Source organism: Pteropus vampyrus, unplaced genomic scaffold, assembly GCF_000151845.1.
Source record: "Pteropus vampyrus isolate Shadow unplaced genomic scaffold, Pvam_2.0 Scaffold32, whole genome shotgun sequence".
Classification (NCBI taxonomy): Eukaryota; Metazoa; Chordata; class Mammalia; order Chiroptera; family Pteropodidae; genus Pteropus; species Pteropus vampyrus.
In genome coordinates, this window is record NW_011888813.1 from 9,858,356 (window position 1) to 9,880,377 (window position 22,022).

Genomic DNA, 22,022 nt, shown 5'->3' on the forward strand with positions numbered 1-22,022 from the left:
CCACAGATGGAGCTGCCAAACGTCACCCCCCCGGGGAGCCTCCTCTGAATACCCGCTCATCACAGTCTCGTCTTGCCCTTCCCAGACACCCGGAGCTCTTCATACCGTTACAACCTGGGTTACCCCCTATCGTTTCTTGTGGATACACGGGGTCTTCCCAAAGGGTGAGCTCCTGTCTTAGGGGCTCTCTTAACCTTCTCCACTGGCCCTGGGTGAAGCCAGCGAGCATTCATCTATATCTCACTCCTAACAAGCCTGTGTCATTTGCATTCTAGGAAAAAAAAGGAAGAATCCTCAGAAGTAGCAGAAGTGCTAAGAGCCACAGGCGGCCACAACTTTAGGCACCTGAGTGGAATGAAGAGGAATCAGAAAGAACCTCTTCGTCTTTGCTGAACTGCCATAGGGTTGGCAGATTACAAAGACGGTGACCCTACTTGGTTGCCAAGCTCTTATCAAGGGCTTGCCTCAATCAAGGGTCCGGTCTTTTGGTCCTCAGAAGACCTCGAAAATGGACTTTTAAGGACGTTCCACTTATTTCTAGGTAACTCTGATAAGTTTTTAGGCTCTGTTACTTCTAGAGCCTACGATGTGATTAACCACAAAAGCCTTCTTAGAGTCAGCTCAGTCTTGCCCATTTCCATACAGTGTGGTCTAGCCTGTAACACTGACTACAAAGGCAAAGGAAACATGGTTCTTATCAGTCTCGAGAGGGGCTCAGGGATGTAAACAAACAGGACACGATCCCGAGCAGGTTTGTAAAGAAGCTGTATGTATTATCAAGGTGCCAAAAATTTATTTCTGTAGAGTCTGAGATCCATAACAAAGAGAAAAATCACGTGCTTAAAGTTACTGGTGGCAACAGAGTGGAGTTTCTACCATTTCCCACTAAAAAAAAAAAAAAAAGCAGGGCTTTTTGGAGAAATGGCTGACTCCCAGTCTGGAGCAGGAAATATACATGATGAGCCCAGAGCACCTCGACATACCAGAAAGTGAGGTCTCTATCAACGTCTACTACTTCTCGTCAAAAGGACTCAGGCTCCTAGCTGAAGGCCCTCCTGCTGGCCAAAGGTGAGACATTTGAGAGCCGACAACTGCATTAAATTGAAACACATCGAATATGCTTAAATCTAATAGTGCCAGTGATAATTTTAAAAAATAATTGAAACTCACTGGTCATCTTTGTGAAGTGCTAGGGAACGCTTTCTTTGAAAACTGACAAAAAGAACGAAGCAAGCGATTGCTCCGCCTTCCCTTCATGAAGTATACCTCAAGGAGCTAAGTGACTGAGGAGCTGTTTCTCTTTGAGATAAAATGTGAGAAAGGAAGGATAAAATTATATCCCTATTTTGCAGCTCCTAATGAATTAATTTCTCTAACGACCATAAATTGCTGTTAGCATCAGAAAAACCAGATAGAATGAATCACCTGATGGTGGGACAACACTCAACTTAGAAGTCATCTTACTCCCAAACCCGTGTTCGTTCAGTCTGCATCTTCTCAAGCTCAACCAGGGAGCAACTGTGACCACCTGGGTACACTTGGCAAAGTCTGCAGACAGTTTTGATGGTCCCTCCCGACTGGGGAGGGAGAGGGAGAGGGAGAGGGAGAGGGAGAGGGAGAGGGAGAGCGCGAGCGCGCGCATATGTGTATAAACGTGTACACAATACTGGGATCTAGTAGAGCCCAGGGATGCTGCTAAACATCTTACGATGCACAGGACAGCCCCCACAGCAAAGAATTATCCGGCCCCGAACATCAACTGCCGAGGTTGAAAACCCTGCTGTAGATCTAACTGTTAATTTATAGAAAATCCGAGGGACAGAGGAACACGTTAAATGACAACACAAGATGAATCAGAATTCGGACTGTGGGAAACTACAGAACAAACAACCCAATCTCTTCAACAACGGCAGCAGCGGCAAGGGGAAAAAAGAGAGATGGGTAATTAGGAAAGGGAACCTACAGATTGAGGGCTGTATGAATCAATTATAATATATGAAGCTTATCTGTTTCTTGACTGGAAAAACAAATGGTTAAAAAAATTATAAGCCACTGGTGAACAGTTAACACTGATGAATCGCTGAGGAATTATATGTTAAGGTATGTTATTGATATTATGGCTGTGATTTTTTTAAAAAAAGTTTCTACATACAGAAGAAATTATATGATATCCGGGGATTTGCTCCCCAAATCTTCATTACTTGACGTCGGAACGTGGTGGGAAGTGAGAGACATACAAATGAAACAGACCGGGGCAGGATCTGATGATCACTGGGTAAAAGGGGATTCGGGTTTATTACTCTATTCTTTGCAGTATATTGAAATGTTCTATAATAAGTTTTAATACTTAGGAAAAAATGGTGGTCAAATATACCAGACCAACTGTGTCAGATGCAGAATATGCTCTTTTTCAATAAAAACAGGGCCCGTGACATGGAGCTCCGGGTGATAATGGGCTCTGAGAAGGCCGCCGGGGAACACAAACTGGATCTAGACTCACTGAAGTTTCATTTTCCTCTTGAACACGAGTTAAATTTGACTTTTGGCGGGAGTTAAGTATTAAACAGTGGTTAAACCCGACGCTTGAACAGCGTGATTAAAGCACAGCAGGCCCGATGTGGTTTGTCTGACGGTGCTCGCTGGCTTTAGGTTGGGGGGATGTGCTTAGGGAAGGGACAAGGGTCACCACCCTTCTGACCCCCGTAGGCAATTAACTTCTACTTCCAAGCAGGAGGTGCCATTATCTTTAACTCAGCAGGCATAACTGCACATAATTAGAGGTCATAATTACGGTTCTCTTTTTAAAATGTGACCATAGTATTCAACTTGACCTCTTGTGGCAGTGTTGCCTACATGCTGGGAAGTACACAAGAGGCGGGTACAGGCCTGTTTGGAGACACCGTGATGGGCAGCAAGCGTCCCCTCACAGTTCTGAGGTCAGGCGCCCACGCTTATTCCCTGAGGAACTTCGATCTGTTTGGGGTTTACTGATGATCATGTTTTGCTGAGAAACATTTTACTTCTTTAAATAGACACGGACTAGCCAGAGCTTCATGTGGTCTTTCTGACTATGGCAAAAAGGCAAAAGCAACCACTCCAATTAATATGCCAGTAGTTATGTACGTCTACTGGTTAATTATCCATGTAATAACGAAGTTGAAAAGATCGATTCCTGATCCTTGTTCCACTTTAGTGTTTTGTAGGGCTGCTACAGAGACTCTACTTCACTTTCTGACATCGTTATTTTATTATATCTCGTAATCGACCTGACCTACCAATATTTCTAGCTTATATAGCCCAAATCATTATATGGAATGTATAATTTTGTGGGGAAGTAAAATCTACCTGGATTTTCATAGAGCCAGACTGCTTTTAGTTTTAAGCACAGAAGAATTTTTGAGCTAAAAGATCCTCCGAAATCATCTTACAGACGAAATGCATGAGGTAAGTTCAGATAGAGGGGAAGCAAATTTGATGGCAGAAAGTCATGGGGTGAGGAACTCATAGGAACATTTTACGACCAACCTACGGTTAGCGCCTTATTTGGTGGCCACGTCCAACACAAAGCCTAAGCAGCTCATCTGCGTCTCTCATATTCCTTGACTTAGAAGCACCTGCTTCTTCACCTTTTACCAGTAGTCATTAAATAACCCTGACAAATAGCCAAGTTCTTCCCAACAGTATTTTAAATCTCAGTCGATGCTTGAAAAATTGGAAAGAGAGATGCTGCAAAACCAGCTAATCTCTTCCAAACTGGGGGAAAAAAAGGGATTGAAAATTCCAAGGCCTGATATAAGTAGTTTCAAATGGATAAGACAATGTCAAGTCACAACATTTACACAGCCGAGTGACAATTCCCTTCTGGAGGCATGAGCTTCGAATAAACGGCCCTGAGAGTTTTTTTTTAAACCAATATACTTTTCTTGAATTGAACAGCCTGGGACTGAATGATGGTTCTCTATATTTGTAAAAGCTCTTTTATTCAGGAAAGAAAAATCCAACTACTATTCAGAGGTGTCCAAAACTAGAGTTTAAATAAAAGAATAATTGCCTTACTGCTTTTATAGGCATGTCACTACTAAGAAATACTACTTTACTACTATTTTCTTTTGGTTCAGTAAAAGAAGTCAAAGGAACAAGTCTAAATACCTTACAACAAAGGTATTTAATTGAGACCAGTTCATTTGCATCTCAATGTAAAGTCACTGCATGAAATACCAAAGCAAATGCACTGATACAGTTCATTCCACCATTGTAATGAATAAGGGGGAATGTTTCAGTGGTAAATGGTAAATTCTTCAAGTGTTGGAACATTTCATGTAGTTACTTGGCCCAGAAACTCCAGTCTCATGCTTCACAAGGATCTTACGAAATATGTGCCTGTATGTCACAGTTCTAGAACTGTGGCTTGACACAGCACCTAGTATACTGCTGTTGCTCAGACATCCTATTAAAGTAAGAGGCTTGGTTCCCTAGAGCTTTGCTTTACTGCTTGAGAAATCAGGGCTCACCATATTTATCTCTAAATGCTGTTTGCTGCATTAATTTACACAAGCAAGCCACAAATTAAATACTGTCATTTCCTATCTCAATTAAATGTTGGTTCTGGACCGCACACTTCTTTTAGCTACTTTTGGCCATGGCAGACTGGCAGCCTCAGCGCCTGGCGATTGAAAGGGTTAAAAATGGGGGCGCAGTTGGGTCGGCCCCTTCCTATGAGGGTTCATCAGACTGAGCACATTTAGAAGTAAAACATTCCTTCTGCATTGTAAAATCCTGGCGTCTGCTGAGTAGCAAATCGGGCTCACTTCACTTTGCTTCGTTTTATTCTCAGAAGAAACTACAGTTTACAGTTTGGATGACAACACAATTTTTATATTTCTTCACATTCTCTAGCTGCCTATTTTCTCCACCTAAGCACTTAGCAAAACAAACAAACAAACAAACAAACCACACATACACACACACACACACACACACACACACACACACACACACACACAAAGCCTCAAACAGGATAGCTAATGAATCCAAAGTGGACTTAATCTTGTTGATTCCATTTCACATAAAACTGTTAATTTATCCGATGTTTTTCTTTATTTCACTACCTTTCATCTGGAATATACCACGTTCCTCCCACCAAGCCAGCGGATGTCACTCTGGTGTCTTTCACTCTACAGTTTTCCATGCTGGAAAGATGAGGGCCCAAACTTGAAGCAATTTTGGAGATTAAACTTTCCAAGTTAATTCCTTTTTATCACAATCTTCAAGCTTCAAAGTGGCCCAGTCATCTTGGTCGTGTTTATTAACTAAAGGTAATAGGAAAGATCTTAATCTGAGCTTCTGTGGATGCAGCTGCACAAACCAATTCTCTCTTTGTGAAAGTGGACAGACGGTTCTCACCTCCAGTCACCGAATCTCATTAGTGCCTTGGGACCTGATCAGCAGCACCTCGGCTTCTTAATGACCCCCCCAAACAAAAGCAGTTTGTGAGGAAGGAAAAAGCAGCTCGCACTGAAGACAGAGCAGGAAAGCATCCGGAAGGAAGAGTGGGAGAGAGTGGGTGCTCAGTCCTAGAGCCTGCACAAAGTGCCAGCAAACACTATGGGTCCATACCTTTTATTCAGACCTCTCAGTGGTGGACTGAATAGAAAACGGTGAGTATCCCTGGCTTTATACTTACTTATCAGAGGTAGGAGTCTCACCCTGGAGCACCTGGTTAGAACAGGACCAAATGCTCTCCCCTTGCTGAAAGAAAGCTCTGTGAATCTTCGGTTTGAATGAGCTTGAAATCTTTGCAATGCTAAGAAAGCTGCATTCTGTTAAGAGCTAAACATTTGTGGCCCCCCCAAGACTCATGTTGAAACCTCTACCCACCAATGGGACGACTTAGGGAGAAGGAAGCAAGCTCTCGCTAGAAACCAAACCTACTGGACCTTGACCTTAGGCTTTCTAGCCTAAAGACTGAGAAAATACATTTCTGTTTAAGCCACCCAGTCTAGAGGATTTTGTTATGGCAACCAGAGCAGAATAAGACACATTCCTTGGGGGCTCTTGTGTTATCAGAATTCAACAATTCGCAAGGATTATGTGCAGCGGATAAGGTGGATCGCATGGACTCTATTCCACTAGTCTTCTAGCTGGAGGGGGTAGAAAGCTTTAAAAAAAAAAAAAAAATCTTTATCTTCCAGAATCTCTTGCAGCTAGGGTTCTGGGTGTGAATTTGTTCTGCCAATTAAACGCATTCAGGTTGACTAAAGGTGCAGGTGAGGCGAGACCCCCTTTGGCTGTTTGAGTGGGCCCAGAGGGATCCAAAGACGCTGGGTTTTCCTGCTGTGGCGGACCAGTGTCCACTCTCCAGCGTCCACCCTCGATGTCAGTGGCAGTGGTTTCTGGGTCATAGACATGAGATATATTCCTGACCTTAACAGTTCCAGTGACAGTGGCCTCTCTGGTGGTTGGATCTACAGGATTCTGAAAATTATTCCTGAAGGGCCAAACTGGATTCTTCTTCTTTGGCCCTTCCAACTATTTTGTAAGCACTTAATTTCCTGGATGGTCTCCCTTTCTACTTCAGCCACTTAGGACACTTGCCATTCCCTGCTCTGTATCCCAAACTGGAAAACCAGGGCATCACTGAGGAGGACCAGAAAGCTGTTTGCTGGTATGTGAGGTGTACTAGAAATGAGGGCTGTGAGGGCCACCGCATTTCCTCTTTGCCTTTGCTAGCAGGAAGCTCGGAGCTGGGTTTTGAATCAATCACTGTCATTTTCTTAACCTCCATTCTTGAAGGGCAGACCCTCAGGGTGTCCCTCTCTCTCTTTACTTCTCACGCAGCGACGTTTTTGAAGTTCCTACATGAAGGGCTGTGAATACTGTTGTTTCTTGTGCTTTTGTCAATATGAGTCACCTCCTTTCTTTCTTTGGAGATAGGGAAATATATAGATAAAGTAAATAAAACATTTGCTTTGGACAAGCCACCAGTCTAAGGATATGACCCTCTCAGCTCACCTAAGTGGAGAGCTCTGAAGAGAAATAATGAGACCCTTCCTTTTTGTTCTGGAGGGCACAGGAAAATGGCCACCAAGAGGAAATCTGACAACCAGGTTTCTAGTAAAACAAAAAAAGAAAAAGCATGCAATACCAACAATTGTGGTGCAGCTGCTCAAGGGCATACCTAATAATTTATTAGGCTATTGCTTCCTCTAAATTTTATATTCGCTTTGACAGTATCAAAGGTAATGCTCTCACTCCACTTTGTTGACCCATGGGTATTTACTCCATAAGCTTTCCTGTGGATGCTTAAAGACTGAAGAACAAAGTTTCTTAAGACAACACGCAAGCTGAAAAGTAGTAAAGCATTTTGACGAATTTAGAAAATTCCCAGAGATGAACAAATAAATCAGTGTACGCACTCTCTCAACTTTGATGATATGTCTTTTTATTATCTACCAACTAGTCACAGGCAAGTTACTTAGCACAAATGGCATCTATCTCCTTATCTATTAAATAAAATGTAAAATAAGGGGGGGATGGCTGGAGTAAAATGCCAAGATCAATTCTGTGCCCTAGAAGCAAGCTCAATCGTAGGCACCCCGTCCAACATTGAGAGAGGACCAGGACCCCGGCTCCGGCCTCTGCCATTCTGAGGCTGGGCCTGCTGGCCGCACTTTCCAGGCTGGACAGAAAGGGCTGCCCTTGCTGGGGCTTCTTATTTGCTTAATCTCTTCACATCTATTTGCTTTGCTGCCCCGGACAACTAACTCAACAGCAAACAAAGGCCCGGGCTTCAGGCCCCTGGCTCCAAATTGGGAACCTGCCTATTTTGTTTGCTTTGGGGCACAAGGAGGGAGCAAATAGCAGCTTTTGTAAGTCAAGTTGGTGATATTCTTCACTCAATTAAGGCTGTGAAAAGATGAAGCTATGCAAAGGACCCTTTCCAGGGTAGGCACCTCCTGCCTACCCACCTCCTCTGGTCCCTTTCACTGAATTCACCCCATGGAGGTGGTTCAACTTTGATGTGAACTCACTATATTTTCTGCATTTTGTCAGATTTTTTTTTTTTCTCAGCCCAGTGGGGACAGGTAATGTGAACACCTTCCAAGCGGAGTATTTTCAAAGAAAAAACACAGGCTGCAACCAGCCCCTTGGGAGTGACAATTCCATCTTCTGATCCCTTGATCAGAGGGCCAGAGGCTGCCTCTGACTGTAAAGCTGTGTATCAGGTAAGGCGAGGCGGCAAGTCAAGACCTTTTAAAAAGCAAGAGAATTAAAAGTATCCACGCTGGTGAGCAAAAAGCAAGGGAGAGAGTACGCGAGCCAATGGCATGCATTCTACAGAATATTATTTTGCAAGGCATGTAAACAAGATAGAAAGAGGATTGGTGGGTTCATTATGTAATTAAACTACAGTTGGTAATGGGCAGGGTTTTCTGTCTTTCAAAATCCAAACTAGTTATTCAAGCTTTCCCTGGGTACAGTTTAGAGATTCTATTGGGGGAAGGTGCCCAATTTTTCTTGTCTGGATTAGAGTTAAAAAAAAAAAAAAAAGTGCTGTTTTGCAAATCTGGCTTCTCTGAAAGATGAAACAATCACAAACCCCTCCTCCTTCTTCAAATACCTTTTTGCTTCATTTCTTCAGTTAGGAGGATAGAGTTTTGTTTTTCTTTCTTTCTTTTTTTTTTTTTTTGGCAGAAAGCCAAAGTAATACCCCAGCAAGGCATCTGACTTCTTTACAGAGACACATACTGTTTCATGTTTGATTTTGATTTTCAAAAGCAGAACAATTTTCACATCATTACGTAAAAAGCTTCCGCTATTTAAAGTGCCATTTCTAAATTAATATTATACCCGAGGCAGAATGCCTCTGACCACACTAAATTCTATCCATTTAATAAGGTGAGAAAAGTTCTCGCTCAAAAACTTAGTAAAAGCGACAGTAAAAACTTTCAGTCTAGAACAAGAAGTTAAGGTCAGTGGTTTCGGAAACAGAAACAAACTCATAGATAAAACATTTTAATTCTTGCCACATAGGAGGAGGGTTGGGATGCTGGGTGAAAAGAGGGAAGGGATTAAGATGTGAAAATTGCCAGTTATAAAAACAGTTACGGGATGTAAAACAGCACAGGGAATGTGATCGATAATACTGTAATAATTATGTAAAGTACCAGGTTTGTACTAACTTTTTGGGGTGATCCCTTTGTAAGTTATGTAAATGTCTAATCACTATGCTGTACACCTGAAACTAATATTGTATGTCAACTGTAATTGAAAAATTCAAAATTATTATTTTTTTAAGGCAGTTGTTTCTGCGTGTGGTTTTGTTTTTTCCCTAAGGCATGTCTCCAGTTGTTTATCACTGTCAGCCCAAATGCAGAAGCGAAGTGGCTTCTCTGTGCACTTTCTGTTGTATGGCCGTCGAGACAATTTGCCGGACCAAGAGACCTACAGTGACATCTGATACATGTGTCTGGTGGTGGTGGCCAGACGGCTGAAAAATCTGATGACTTGATGTCTTAAAATTTTAACAGCTGGGCAGATGCCGATGGAATAAGAAAACAGCTTCCTGCGTCTAAAACTATTCACTTCATTTCAATGTCAGACCAGGATCTTAATAAAGCAACCTCAGTACTCTTGATAAAATTTATTAACTTGTTGATAATTGCTCTAGAAGCATGCCTAACTCCTTAGGATCAAAACTCAGAAAGTGCGACATTTTTGCCAACCAGCAAAGCAGAGAGATTAAACCAAGAGCGAAATGCCTGGCAGGGAGGGCCGGCCACTGGCAGCAGGTCTAGCTCAAAGCACCACAGGCACCTGGGCTGACAAACTCTGTTGCTAGGGAAGCTGCTTCAGGGGCATTTACAGGACTTAATGTGGCCAGACACACGGCAGGGGCATCGGCGTGGATGGTGGGGTAGTGAGGAATAACAGGTGAGTAATGAAAAGCATTGGGCCCTCATCGGGCATAAACTCTCTGTCATTTCTATCTGCTGGATAAAAAACACCAAAAAAAGTCTTTAAAACCACCAAATTTTACCGAAAGCAGAATAATCTATGAGGGGCAGGTCGAGGGAGAAAATGCTTTGGCAGATGAGTTTCTAACACCATTATATGACAAATGCATTTAGAACGCATCCAGGCCACCAGCTCATCAGCTGGTGCCGGAGCCTCTGGAACTGCAGTCAGTCTCCTCGCTTGATGTTGTTGGCAGATTTTGCCACTTAAAGTGAAACAAACGATGTATAACGAAACCAATTTTACCACAGGCTAATTGACACGAACGAGAGTTAAGTTCCTATGGCGTCTCATCAACGTCAGAACATGACCGGAGGACCTGCTGTACCTTCAAACAGGTCTCCCCACTAAATGACTGTCCGCATCGGACCATCAAGAACCCCTTTCCCTCGAAGCCTCTGCCGCTCTTCTTCTTCATCCCACAAACCGTAGTCCGGCCTTTCCATCTGGCATTCAGAGCCAAATGGCTCCTCTCCCTGCAGTGAGCCTGCCCCTCCGGCCAGCCTCTCCTTCAACTCGGTGAGACCTGGCGCCCCTCGTGGGCATCTGACATCATGTCGCCACGACCCGGACTCCTTCCCCGTCCTTTCCTCCTAAGGAAACGGCACCCACCCCTTAATGAAAATCCGACGTCCGCACAGTTTCCTGTTGTGTGGAATTGTTGTCAAAACCTTCCACGCTCATTCTCATTAAGGATCTGGTGAATGGATGACTCCGCCCTGGCCATGTTCAATCTTGACGGCCCTACCACCAGGCCAGATGCTTCTTGAGGGGGAGGAGTGTTAAATTAGCATCTTACGGTTCTGTGAACCTGCTCTCCCCAGACGGGACCCTGCAGTGTGCTGATTTTATGAGAGCATCTTCATTTATCTTCCATGAGGCCCCTGAACGAACGGGGTGTTTAAGCCCCCGGAAACCGCTCAAAGAAGGAGCAGGCATCTTAGGAAAGGGACGAGAGAGTGACATCTCAAAATGCTTCTATGTGTTGTCTGTTTTGCCCCCGTCCCCAATTACTAGTGAGAAAGGTACCGAAAAGTCTGAGTTCTGGTGCCGCACATCTGGGTTCGAATTCACCATTCAGTTGCTGTGTGACTCTGGGCAAGTCGTTTCACCTCTCTGAGCCTCAGTTTCCTTTCCAAAGGAGACCAGGCACCCTAGTTCATGGGTGGTAGCTAAGAATTAAATATTTTTGCAAATCGTAAAATAAAAACTGTATTAAAAACATTTTTTTTGGTTAGTTGCTTGGAAAAATGCTAGCTTCCCATTCCCACCAGTGACTCTCAAAAAACCACCAAAGGAAATGGACAAAGTCCAGCCCGGTAAGTTTTGAAGTGGCCTGTGTCCCCTCCCCTCTCCTGTGCAGAGCCCGCAGCACTGCTGCCAGGCCTGGCTCACTATGCTGGTGGCTCCCTAAGGTGCTGATGCACTCAGGCAAAACGAAGCTAACATCTGCATTCTATTTGCTAATGAGCAATCATCATTTGTACCTTTCTCCAGCCTGGGATTCAGCTGCCTGGAATACTAATGCCATTAGAAGCTGGAGTCTTTTTTTGAAAAACACACATTCATTTAGCAAAACCCTATTTAATTCATTGACATTTGTATGGTTCCTGGGATTCCTTGGCAATAAATACGTGGCTGGTTATGAAGCTCTCCATTCCCTTCTACCCCACCCCTCCATTATTGAATATTTGGGTGTTGGAGTGGGGATCGGGAGCCAGGTGACTTGAGAGGTCCTAGACTTGCCGTTTCAACTAACTCAATATGTATGCTCAAATAATTCAGTGGATTTTTGACTTAATTTTTTAATCACGTGACTAATACGAGAATACAGTTGCTTATTTAAAAAATAAGGCCATCACAAAAAGGTCATCTGATCCTACTGTCCTGCCCCTTCTCAGAAGGTAACCTTTCCTACAAGCCTGGTGTTTATCTGTCTCGAACCTGTTCTCTGCAGACACGTAGACGGGAATCTGTATCTTTCAAAACTAGATAGTGCAGCTGCCTCACAGAAACGGAGACAGACTTGTACGCTGCTCTGCAACTTGTTTTTTTTTTTTTTTTCATTCGACAGTAAGTCTTGGCCTCTCTATCCATCTGAGGTGCAGAGGGACGTAGCTCATGTCTTTTCACGGCTGCATAATTTATTTCAACATTTCCCTGGCTGTGGACATTTATTTAGCTTGTTTCCAATTTTTGGCTTTTATAAAGAAAGCCGCTGCACGTCCACGTGGGGCTGCTTTCTAGTGGATTCGTCTCGAAGAAACTTTCTGGGCCTCACTTTCTTCGTCCGCTAACAAGAGGGTTGGACTCAACAGTCCATTGTGACTGTACTTCTAGTTAATGTTTTATGGCATTAGGGGCCACGTAAGAAGGCTTTGTCTCTTCACACGAACTCTATTCCCAATCCAGCCCCCAGCTAAGACTTTCCTTATGTCTCTAAGGTCTTCCATAGTCTGAGTTCATTTATCCTTATTTTCTGCTCTTATCAAACACACATGAACTTCCTTCTTAAGAAATTCCTGGCACTCTTTAATACGTGGCAGGCGTCATCAGAGATGCTCAGAATTTATAACGTGTGTGCACGCGCCCCTGTGTCAATGTCAGCCCCATGCGGAAAGGCCTTGCCTGCTTGCTCATCACATCTCAGGAGCCAGGAGCAGTGCACCACACACAGTGGGCTCTCATTAAACATCTGGTCAAAGGATGGATGACTGCTACCCAGGCCATAAGCTAGGCCCGTAGCCTGGGGCAAGCTGACTTAACCTCTATCTCTCTGTGTCTCAGTTTCCCCAGCTGGAAAAATGAGATAATAGTACCTCCTACCCTCACAGGTTTGCTGTGAGGAGATAACAAGTTGACAGCCCTTAGAACAATGCTTGGTACAATGCTTGGCATACAGAACCAGTCAACTAACGTCAGCTGCTATTATAGTTATCCTTATGACTTGTGTTAAGTCTGATGTTCCATTTGATCAATGGGAGACTGTCCTCAGGGGCACCCCTGAGCCTGCTGTGGCGCAGTGCTGAGATAGCACGGAGCTAGATGTGCCAGAAGCTGTCAGCACAGGTATGGTAGGGTCCTCGCCACCCCCAGCACTAATAACCTGCTTGTGGCTTATTGTCCTTTTTATTATATTGATGTATATAATTCCATATTAATAACAACTTATGAGCAGAACTTTTTGTTTGTTTTGGCCTGTTTCATTTTGCTTTTTGCAAGTGACGCTTTTTCGTTTAGTTTCAAAGTCCCTTCTTCTCCTTTCTCATCACCACATTTTTCTTCTTCCTTTTGCACCATGGATCTCAGAGGTTCTCTCAGGAGGAGGCAAGTTCCCCGGATGCATTTGGGGCCTCCCCTTGGTTCCGATTCAGATCACAGGAAGTGGCAGAGCAACTGGGTACACAGGCTCCAAAGCTAGCTCTGGCACTTCGCTTCAGTGTGACTTTAGTCAAGACGTTTGCCCTTTTTGTGCATCGGCGTCATTATCCCTAAAATGGGCTGAGGGGAGGATTACATGACCCGACGTGTAGAAAGCACGTAGGAGGGTCCCTGGCACTTGGTAAATGCTGTACCATCATCTTCAGACTAAATTGGTGCAACCAAAGTACCAAAATCTTAAGGACCTGCAGTGTGAGCTGTGTTTCCAGGTGGTGTGATGGATTCTTCCTGGCTGTGTACATATACTGACCCTTTCCACACTGCCTACCCCCACTGCGTTGGGTCCAGAATATGTTTTCATGGGCTGGCGGAGTAGGAGGAGGGATGCAGCCATGACTGTGGCGAAGACAACTGATCTGGACCCAAAAGTTACTCCCCCTAGGAACCCTCTGGAGTTAACCTGCCCAGGCAACTGAACATCAGTGATTGTGTCAGAGGAATTTCCATCAATTGTACACGAGTGCAGGTTTTGAAAGACGGGGCCAACACATGGGAGACTCCATCAGAAGAAGATTGCCCGAGAACCCGCAGCAAGCAAGGATGAGCTTCAGCTTAGATGGTGCTACCAGAAGGGCTATTTACTCCCTGAAGGTCTAACCTGATAAGACAAAGACTGAAAAATGGCCACGGGGAGGCAACCTTGACGGAAAGGAGAGACACGGAAATTAATTACAGGGCTCTACACAGAAGGTGTTCAAATTTTCAAGCTCACTGGAGTTGGGCCAGTCGCTGAAAGTGAGTTCAGAGAGGCATTTAAAAATATAACCTATTTTTATACCAACGAGCAGCAGAAGCAATAGGTACAGAAATCACAAATGAAGGCAAAAGCCTGTGTGTGTAACATACGTCCGAGGATGGTGTCAGGGCCTCTCAGAATTATCACTAAGAGAAAAAAAAAAAGGAACATGGATTTTACTATTTGACAATAAAGACAGTGCTAACAGTGATTACTTTGTTATGACTATAGTTCTATTCTAGTGAAGCGTCTTATGCTAGCGTTTCTTCCTTTCTCGGGGATGGTGTTCTATTGCTATGACAACCAGTAACATTTTGCACACCACAGAGCACTATATCATGTATCACCATGGCAGAAGAGGAAATGCCAGAGTATTTAAAAGCCACCTTCTTTTCTTTCTCTCTCTTTTAAAGTCTGTTATCACTCCCCATGCATTATTCACCACACCATATTATATATAACCTTTGGTTACAGTCAGATTTATTATATATACAGCAAAAGCCAGAAAGCCTTGCAAATCCCTTAACATTTTATAACAAATAAATGATAACCAAACTCTATTATTCTGGTTTTTCTTCAGCACAGTTATAAAGAACTTACTTTTACCAACTTCCTTATTGGATGAAGAGTCTTTGTCAGACTTTTACAAATGTTTGTCCTATACAGCGAGAAATCACCTTTTAGGAAATGAATCATTCCCTGTAACAGAATTTTCCAATACACGAAGCATTGTCTATTGAAATGTCTTATTTTTTTTTTTTTTAATTTTTAAGTATTTTAACAAAAATTTTAAATTGTATCATGTTCTTCCCTGTACACACAATCTTTTCTTAAGGACTTAGTTGTCACCATGGAAACCCATTACTGGGCATCGCTGTAAAGCACGATGCTCTCCAGAGCTGATGTCACTTGTGGAATAGCTGGCCGGGGGGGCTGGGAGCTCTGGCCAGTCAAAGGGAGGGGAGGGCTCCAAAGGTCCATTTTAGCATTTAGCATTGCGTGAAGATCTTGCACCATCCCATATTTTCAAGGTCTTTGAACTCTATGGAAAGGCATCTACATATATTAAACTTAGAAAATGCAAAATCCATTCTAGTGACAGCCAGAGGGTAGGGGATACAGATCTCTCTGAATGGACAGAAGAATCCGATGTTTGCCTTTAACCCAAGGGATGTTGGCAAACCGAAGCCAGCCTCTTTAAGTTATGGCCTCATTACAAAGTGACTATAAAAAGGGGATCACCCCAACAGTGAGGGGCACAGATATTCAAGTGAGTGCAGGCTGATTTTTTTTTTTCCCATTAAAAAATCCCAACAAGTTGAAGGCAGCTCGTCCCTCACTCCCACCCCCAGAAATTCAGTTAGGCAATACCTCAAATTATTTGAAATGACCTCAAAGAGCAATTAATTACTTTTTAGTGAAGTAAGCATTTCTTTCCTTTCTTTCTTTCATCTTCCTTTTTCTAAAAAATGAAAACATAAGCAACTGCTTATTTTTATGCTTGTTATTTGTGGACAAAAGTTCTGTCAAGAATATCTAAACAATGGAATGCACCCTCACTGTTTCTGCAGAATAAGAAACCATTGGGGCTCAACTTTTTAAAACCGTGAACCAGAGGGTCAGATTTGGTCTGATTCGTTCGGTAATTTGAATCACTGTAATAGTTTCAACCCAGGCTCACAGTCCAAATTCAACTTTGACTACTGAGTAGCAGATTTCTGCATGAGGAGACAGAATGCAAGACGGAGGCCAGAACAGGATGTGGCAAGGTTGTGGCGTGTGTGCTTGAATGAAGTCCAGCAACCTACAGGAACAGCTCTGGACTGGGCAGGTTACAGAACACTGAACTTGGTGCAGGGCCAGACCAGACAGACCCCCTGCCTTGAGTCTGCCCATGCCCACTGAGAAGGCAGCCATGAAGACAACGGGAGACATCCAGACACTGGTGGCTGATGGCTTCCCAGTAGTCTGGGTGAGGCCTGTGTGTCCACCTTAGTGAAGTTCTTTAGGGTGAGGAAGATCTAGAAAGCCTGAGGACTGAGCTGTCGTCAGGCAGCCTCCAGAAACCTCAAGTTGTTCAGACTTCCTCTCTCAAAGCTGCCAGAAGCACCTGCTAGGTCCCTTCGAGGAGCACCTGATAGGGATTTGTGGCAGTTCTCTCACTGGACAGTCATGGGTGGGATGGGGCCACTGCTAGATGCTGATGAAGAGAAGTTTTCCAATATCCCTGATGTATAGAAGGTTCTGGAAGGCAGATGGGAGGGGTGACCTTCTTTCTTTTCTTGGACAATTTGAGCATCTTTTAACCCAAAGAAGATTTAGAATAAAGAACAGAAATGTTTTAAAAAATCAGATCTTTAGAATTAATCTTTAAAATAAGAAATCAGTGCAGATCTCATATTTTAAATATTTGCTACAATCGAAAAAAAATCAGCTTGTAAGGATAACGACCAGTCTAGAAACATCAATTTAAAATGTGAAATTAAATAATCAATTTAGACTTTGATTCTGAGTTGAAATCTCACTAAAGTCATACACAGTATAAGAAAAACCTTAAAAGACTGCATGGTGCAACATACTAATAAGCTCAATTAGATTTATAAGAACTGCTTTAAAGTGCTTATGGAGGCTTGTTTGTTGAGTCAGGCAATTTAGTACTTATAAATTTAATATGTTCGATTTCCTTTACAAATGCAGTCTAAAATGTTTAAAGGAGTTTAATTAACTAAGTTTGCAAATCAGACCAAACATTAATAAAAAGCCCCCTTAAAAGTGATTGTTAAAAATTGCTAGGCTTATAAATAAAATGAGATCTCTGAACGGCTCTTAAAAGCCTAAGGAAATGTAAGGTTTTAGATTTTGTAACTTTAATAAAAATTAATTTTATAAAGTAAATATCAGGATAATCTTTTCTGCGCCTAATGCTGTGAAACTCTCTCTACCCTACCTATGTGACATTAACTTTTTTAGTTATTCAGTCTTCAACAAAAATGTATTGATCACCCACCACGGGTCAGGTACTGCGCAAGGGCGCAACTGGGTATGTCCTGGCTCTTATAATTATCTAGCAGGGGAGATTAACTTAGGTTTACAAACAAATACTGTATTAGAAAACAGGAGACAATGAACTAAATATAAAGTGAAACTGGAATTCAGAAGAAGAAATCAATGAAATCATCCTAACAGAATATTTGGATTGCACTGAGTTTGGAATTGGCTTTTTAAGGTTTGTAAGACTCCTTTCTACACCCTGCTATCCTGAGTTTGCCCTATACAGACAGATATATTCATGCTTCTACTACCCTGTGACCTGGAAACTCAGATTTTAAGTCTGTTACAATTATGTGCAAAGTAAAGGTTAACAGGATGTGAGTGAAAGTCCATAAGGCGGCTCTCCTAGAAAAGGGTTTATTTTATGAAGATTGTGACAACTTTGCTCAGCATTCTTTCCATTTTCTTCGTGAGTTTGGTTCTCCATTCCCGACTTGTCTTATAGGTGAGGTTGCCAGATAACTGACTGCCATACAAGTATCCCACTACCAGAAATAGGTTTATTGCTAGCCAGTTTTAGATGTAGAATGAGAGCAGCTTTACTTCTAAAATTAAGTCCAAAAGGCAAGGATGCCATTCTAGTGAGAAGATAGTAAATTCCCAAATGGGGGGAGGGAGGGAATCTAGTTGTCTCTGATTTTCAATCTACCAGGGAAACTTAAGTACTTTCTAGAATAGTATGCCTACCGGGAAAAATTGCAATTATTCTATACTAATTGTTATGGGTTGAATTGTGCCCATCCCGCCACCCTGAAATTCCTATGTTGAAGTCCTACCCAGTACTTCGGAACATGACATTATTTGGAAATGGTGTTACTGCGATATAATTAGCTAAGCTGAGGTCATACCAGAGTAAGGTAGACTCCGAATCCAAAATGTCAATATCCTTATAAAAAAGGGAAATTTGGACAGATACAGATAGAAGCACAGAAGAAATGCCATGTGAAGATGGGAGTGATGCTCTCAAAAGCCAAGGGACTACCATAAGCTGGAGAAGAGGCCTGGGACACATCCTTCCCTATGGCCTTCGGAGGGAGCATGGCCCCGCTGACACCTTGATCTTGGATTCTGGTCTCCAGAACTGTGAGAGACTAGATGTCTGTTGTTTAAGCCACCTAGTTTGCGGTGCTTTGCTAAGGCAGACCTAAAAAGCTAATATACTAAGTAAACAGAGCCAGAAGAAAAAGCAACCTTGGGAACATCTCATTAAATTCTACCACAGATCAACTGCCATTCAATTTCAAACATTTGTGTCAACCCCAAAATAGACTCCAAGTGCAACAAAAATGATCTCGGTCAACATGCTGCTACCCCTCAGCACCCAGGAATGAGAATTTTAAGCTGTTTTGGGGTCTGGCTCCTTCCCATTTGTCCAAACCATGATTTTCTGTCTAAAAACAAACAAACAAACAAACAAACACCAGAGCTAAAGTGGCTGCAATATGACACAAACCCTCACAAGGTGTTTACTGGGTCTTCTTCCACGCAACCAAGAACAAGCTCTTTGCTCTCAATACTTCACCAGCTGGACTCCCCCCACGATGCCCACTCCATCTAGAGAAAATGAGACTGATAGATTTTTTCCCCTCTAGTAACGTCAGGTTTCTTCCTGTGAGTGTAATATGACTAGTCAGTGAGGTAATAAAATGTTTTAAGATGTTGATGATGTCATTTCTCAAAGGTTCCAGAGCAGTGGCTCTTCCGAACTTTTAGGAGGCGACCATGGCAGACAAGCACTATGGTGATCCCCAATGGGGACCTCGTAGACCCTCCTTTCCTCTGACTGCAGGCAGGATGTTACTTGCTTCTAGTAGTGACATATGGCAAAGGCGACAGTCACTCCTGGGGTCACGAACACCCTATGAGGCTGCTGTAGCAGACTGGAAAGAGGGGTGCTCTTGCTGGCCTTGAAGTCAGCTGCCATGATCATGAGGGCCTATGGAGGGGGGCATGTCACAGACAGTGGGGGTCTTTAGCACCTGAGAGTGGACCCCACCTGACAGCTGGCAAGAAAATGGGGCCCTCCATTCTTCAACCACAAGGATTTGAATTCTGGCAGCCGTCATATGAGTGTGAAAGAGGACCCAAGCTCTAGAAAAGACACTTCACCGACACTTGCTTGCTGCCTGGTGAGACCCTGGGCAGGGCACCCAGCTAAGTGCCTGGATTCCTGGCCCGGGGCAACCATGAGATAATAAATACGTCGCTTTAAGCTGCTGTTTGGGGTAATTTGTTATGCAACGGAGCAAACGGATACAGCGATGATGCTATCCTTTGAGGATCTCATGAAAAAGAAGGAATCTCTAATTAGCGAAGCTCAGTAAGGCACACGTTTTGAATATAATCTCAGGGATTTGTTAGGCGCTCTAAAACTTGTCAATGAGCCCCAAGACGTTCTTGGACAACAGGTTATGAACCTTTGTTTTTGTCTAGTCAATGAAATCTACTGCAAAGCCTGGTGACATCTGGGAAACTAACAAGGTCACAGTACATAAAGATCACCTGCTAGCCCATTCCCACCATCCGAAATGTGAATTTAAATAGTTTGTTTCATTCTTCATCTGTACGATAATCATTATTTTAATATTATATCATCTTTAACTTGCTTAAGAGATAGAAAAGCATAATTTGAAAAAAAGACAATTCCTTATTTTATTAGAAGAAAATCTTCAATCCTGCTTCTTCTAGTAGGATTAATTATGGGTAACCTGCTGCCCCCCATCCTGCTCCCAAAGCATGGCTTGTAGAAAGCTGGAAGTGTTGTAAGTTATTTTAAAAACCACGTGTTTAGCAGGACAGGCTCAGTTCATTGTCCCGCAAAAGAGAACTTGTTCCGAAACAATGTAGCAACACCTGAAAGAAACTTTCTATTCCGAACATCCTTTGTGGTAATATATTGGAAAGAAAACAAACTGGAATTTAAACATCTGGATTTAAGTCCTTGTTCTACTACTTGCTAGCCGTGTGCCTGGGAGGAAGTGACTTATTTCTCGGAGGCTGTGTCTTCTCAACCATGAAACGGGTTGTTGGGAGGAACAGATGACATAGTCGGGAAAGAGCCTTGCACAGCGCCAGGCCCTATGACAAGCTACCAAAACACCGCCACAGGCCTAAAGAAGGAAATTCACTCAACGGTCCGAACGAGGGGAAGGAAGTCCTGACCTGTCATGTGATCGGTGTTAATGATGACAGTTAACTCTCCTGCACTGGTGTCTATGGAGAAAGAGGCAAGAGTGGTCACCCTGAGGACAAAAACAGATAAGGAGAGAGTCCCTGATGACGATACTAATCTCCCAAGTTCTGAGCAATAGCAAAGGCAATTTAGATTTAGTCAAGGACTCTGACAGCCACAGAGGCAGAGAAACAAACATAACCCCGAACACACAAAAACCCTGCAGCACCAGAGGATTTATTAGGCCCTTGTGACTCTCGGCTCTGAGCATGGGTTTACAGCAGCTCAGCAGCCAGAACACCCTTCTATCCTGGTGGCTATGGGATCACCTAAGTGGGAGAAAAAAGGACAACCGGGATCCACCTTTGCTCAGGTGCACACTGCATTGACACTCTAGTTGGGCTGTTTGGGCAGGAAGCAGATGGTACTGTGCCCTTGGGAGCAGGAGCTGACTTTCCCAGGGCTTTTCTTTCACAGCCATGTGCTCTCCCTGGCTGGTCCTCAGCCAGGCTTGGGATGGAGGACCACCCACAGGGCTGGGTACAGGTAAGAGGATGCTAAAGGTTGTCTTCTGTGTGATGCTCACCGAGGCCAATGAGAGATGAAAGGAGACAGGCAGATCAAAGGAGTGAATAACAGCTACCAGCACAGGCACCAAATGAACAGAATGACGTCAAGGGAAACTCAACCGATCCTATGGATGTAGATGGGAAAAGATCAGCTCAGGATGGCCAAGGCCCCAGGCTTTGTGGCTCTGCGCCGAGAGAGAGGGTGTGCTGTCACTGATGAATGGCCTTCGGAAGAAGTAAGGCAACTGACACCATGGATTCAATAGTCCATAACGTGTGTCATGGAAACTGATGCTTTTCCAACATGGTATCTCTGCTGTCTTAGGAAGCCAAGGAGGAAGGTATATCTCACCACACTGTCACATGGTTTGCTGATATGTCTGTGTACCCCCACCCCCATTTTCCCCAGGAGACCATGATCCCCCACCCACGGCAGGGATAATGCCCCTTGCATTTCTGTACCCCAGGCATCCAACACACGATGCCAGGCACAGAGCACTCAGAAAATCTGCTGAATAGATGATCCCTTACCTGCTCTGTTCCTTTTTCCACCTGCTCATCACCTGCTAACAACCTCTGTAACGAAGGGCCAGGCTGTCTTGAGATTAAATTCTAGCTCTGGCATTACTAGCTCTGTGACCTTGGGCAAATCACTTCACTTCTGTGTGGGTCATTTTCCCCTAATGGGGTTAATAACAGTATACATGGTCTCCAACTTGTGATTTTTCAACTTTACAATGGTGAGAAAGTGATACATAAGCATTCAGTAGAAATCGTAGTTTGAATTTTGATCTTTACCCAGGCTAGCAATACGTGGCTACTTTCTCGTGATGCTGGGCACTAGCAGTGAGATGGTTCTACCCAACTGGAGACTAGTGCTAAGTGTTCTGAGTGCGTTTAAGGTAGGCCAAGCTAAGTTCTGATGTTCGGTAGATTAGGTGTATTAAATGCATCTTCGACTTAACGATACCAGTAACTCCACTGTAAGTCAAGGAGCATCAGTATCTACCTTATAGGGGGTCTGGGATTAAACATA

At 43.5% G+C, this 22,022-nt stretch overlaps 2 protein-coding genes across 2 annotated transcripts in view; both read right to left on the reverse strand.

Annotated features, from left to right (window-relative positions):
- Positions 1 to 14,336, reverse strand: part of FOXN3 (forkhead box N3) — a 61,516-nt gene extending 47,180 nt beyond the window's left edge. The window contains exon 1 of the mRNA XM_011357130.2: positions 14,305 to 14,336. The gene's annotated coding sequence lies outside the window, so the exon portion shown is untranslated. The remainder of the gene's footprint in view (positions 1 to 14,304) is intronic.
- Positions 14,305 to 22,022, reverse strand: part of LOC105290144 (forkhead box protein N3) — a 166,072-nt gene continuing 158,354 nt past the window's right edge. The window contains exon 4 of the mRNA XM_023528847.1: positions 14,305 to 14,340. Within this exon, the coding sequence (XP_023384615.1) occupies positions 14,319 to 14,340 (22 nt within the window). The 3' untranslated portion in view covers positions 14,305 to 14,318. The remainder of the gene's footprint in view (positions 14,341 to 22,022) is intronic.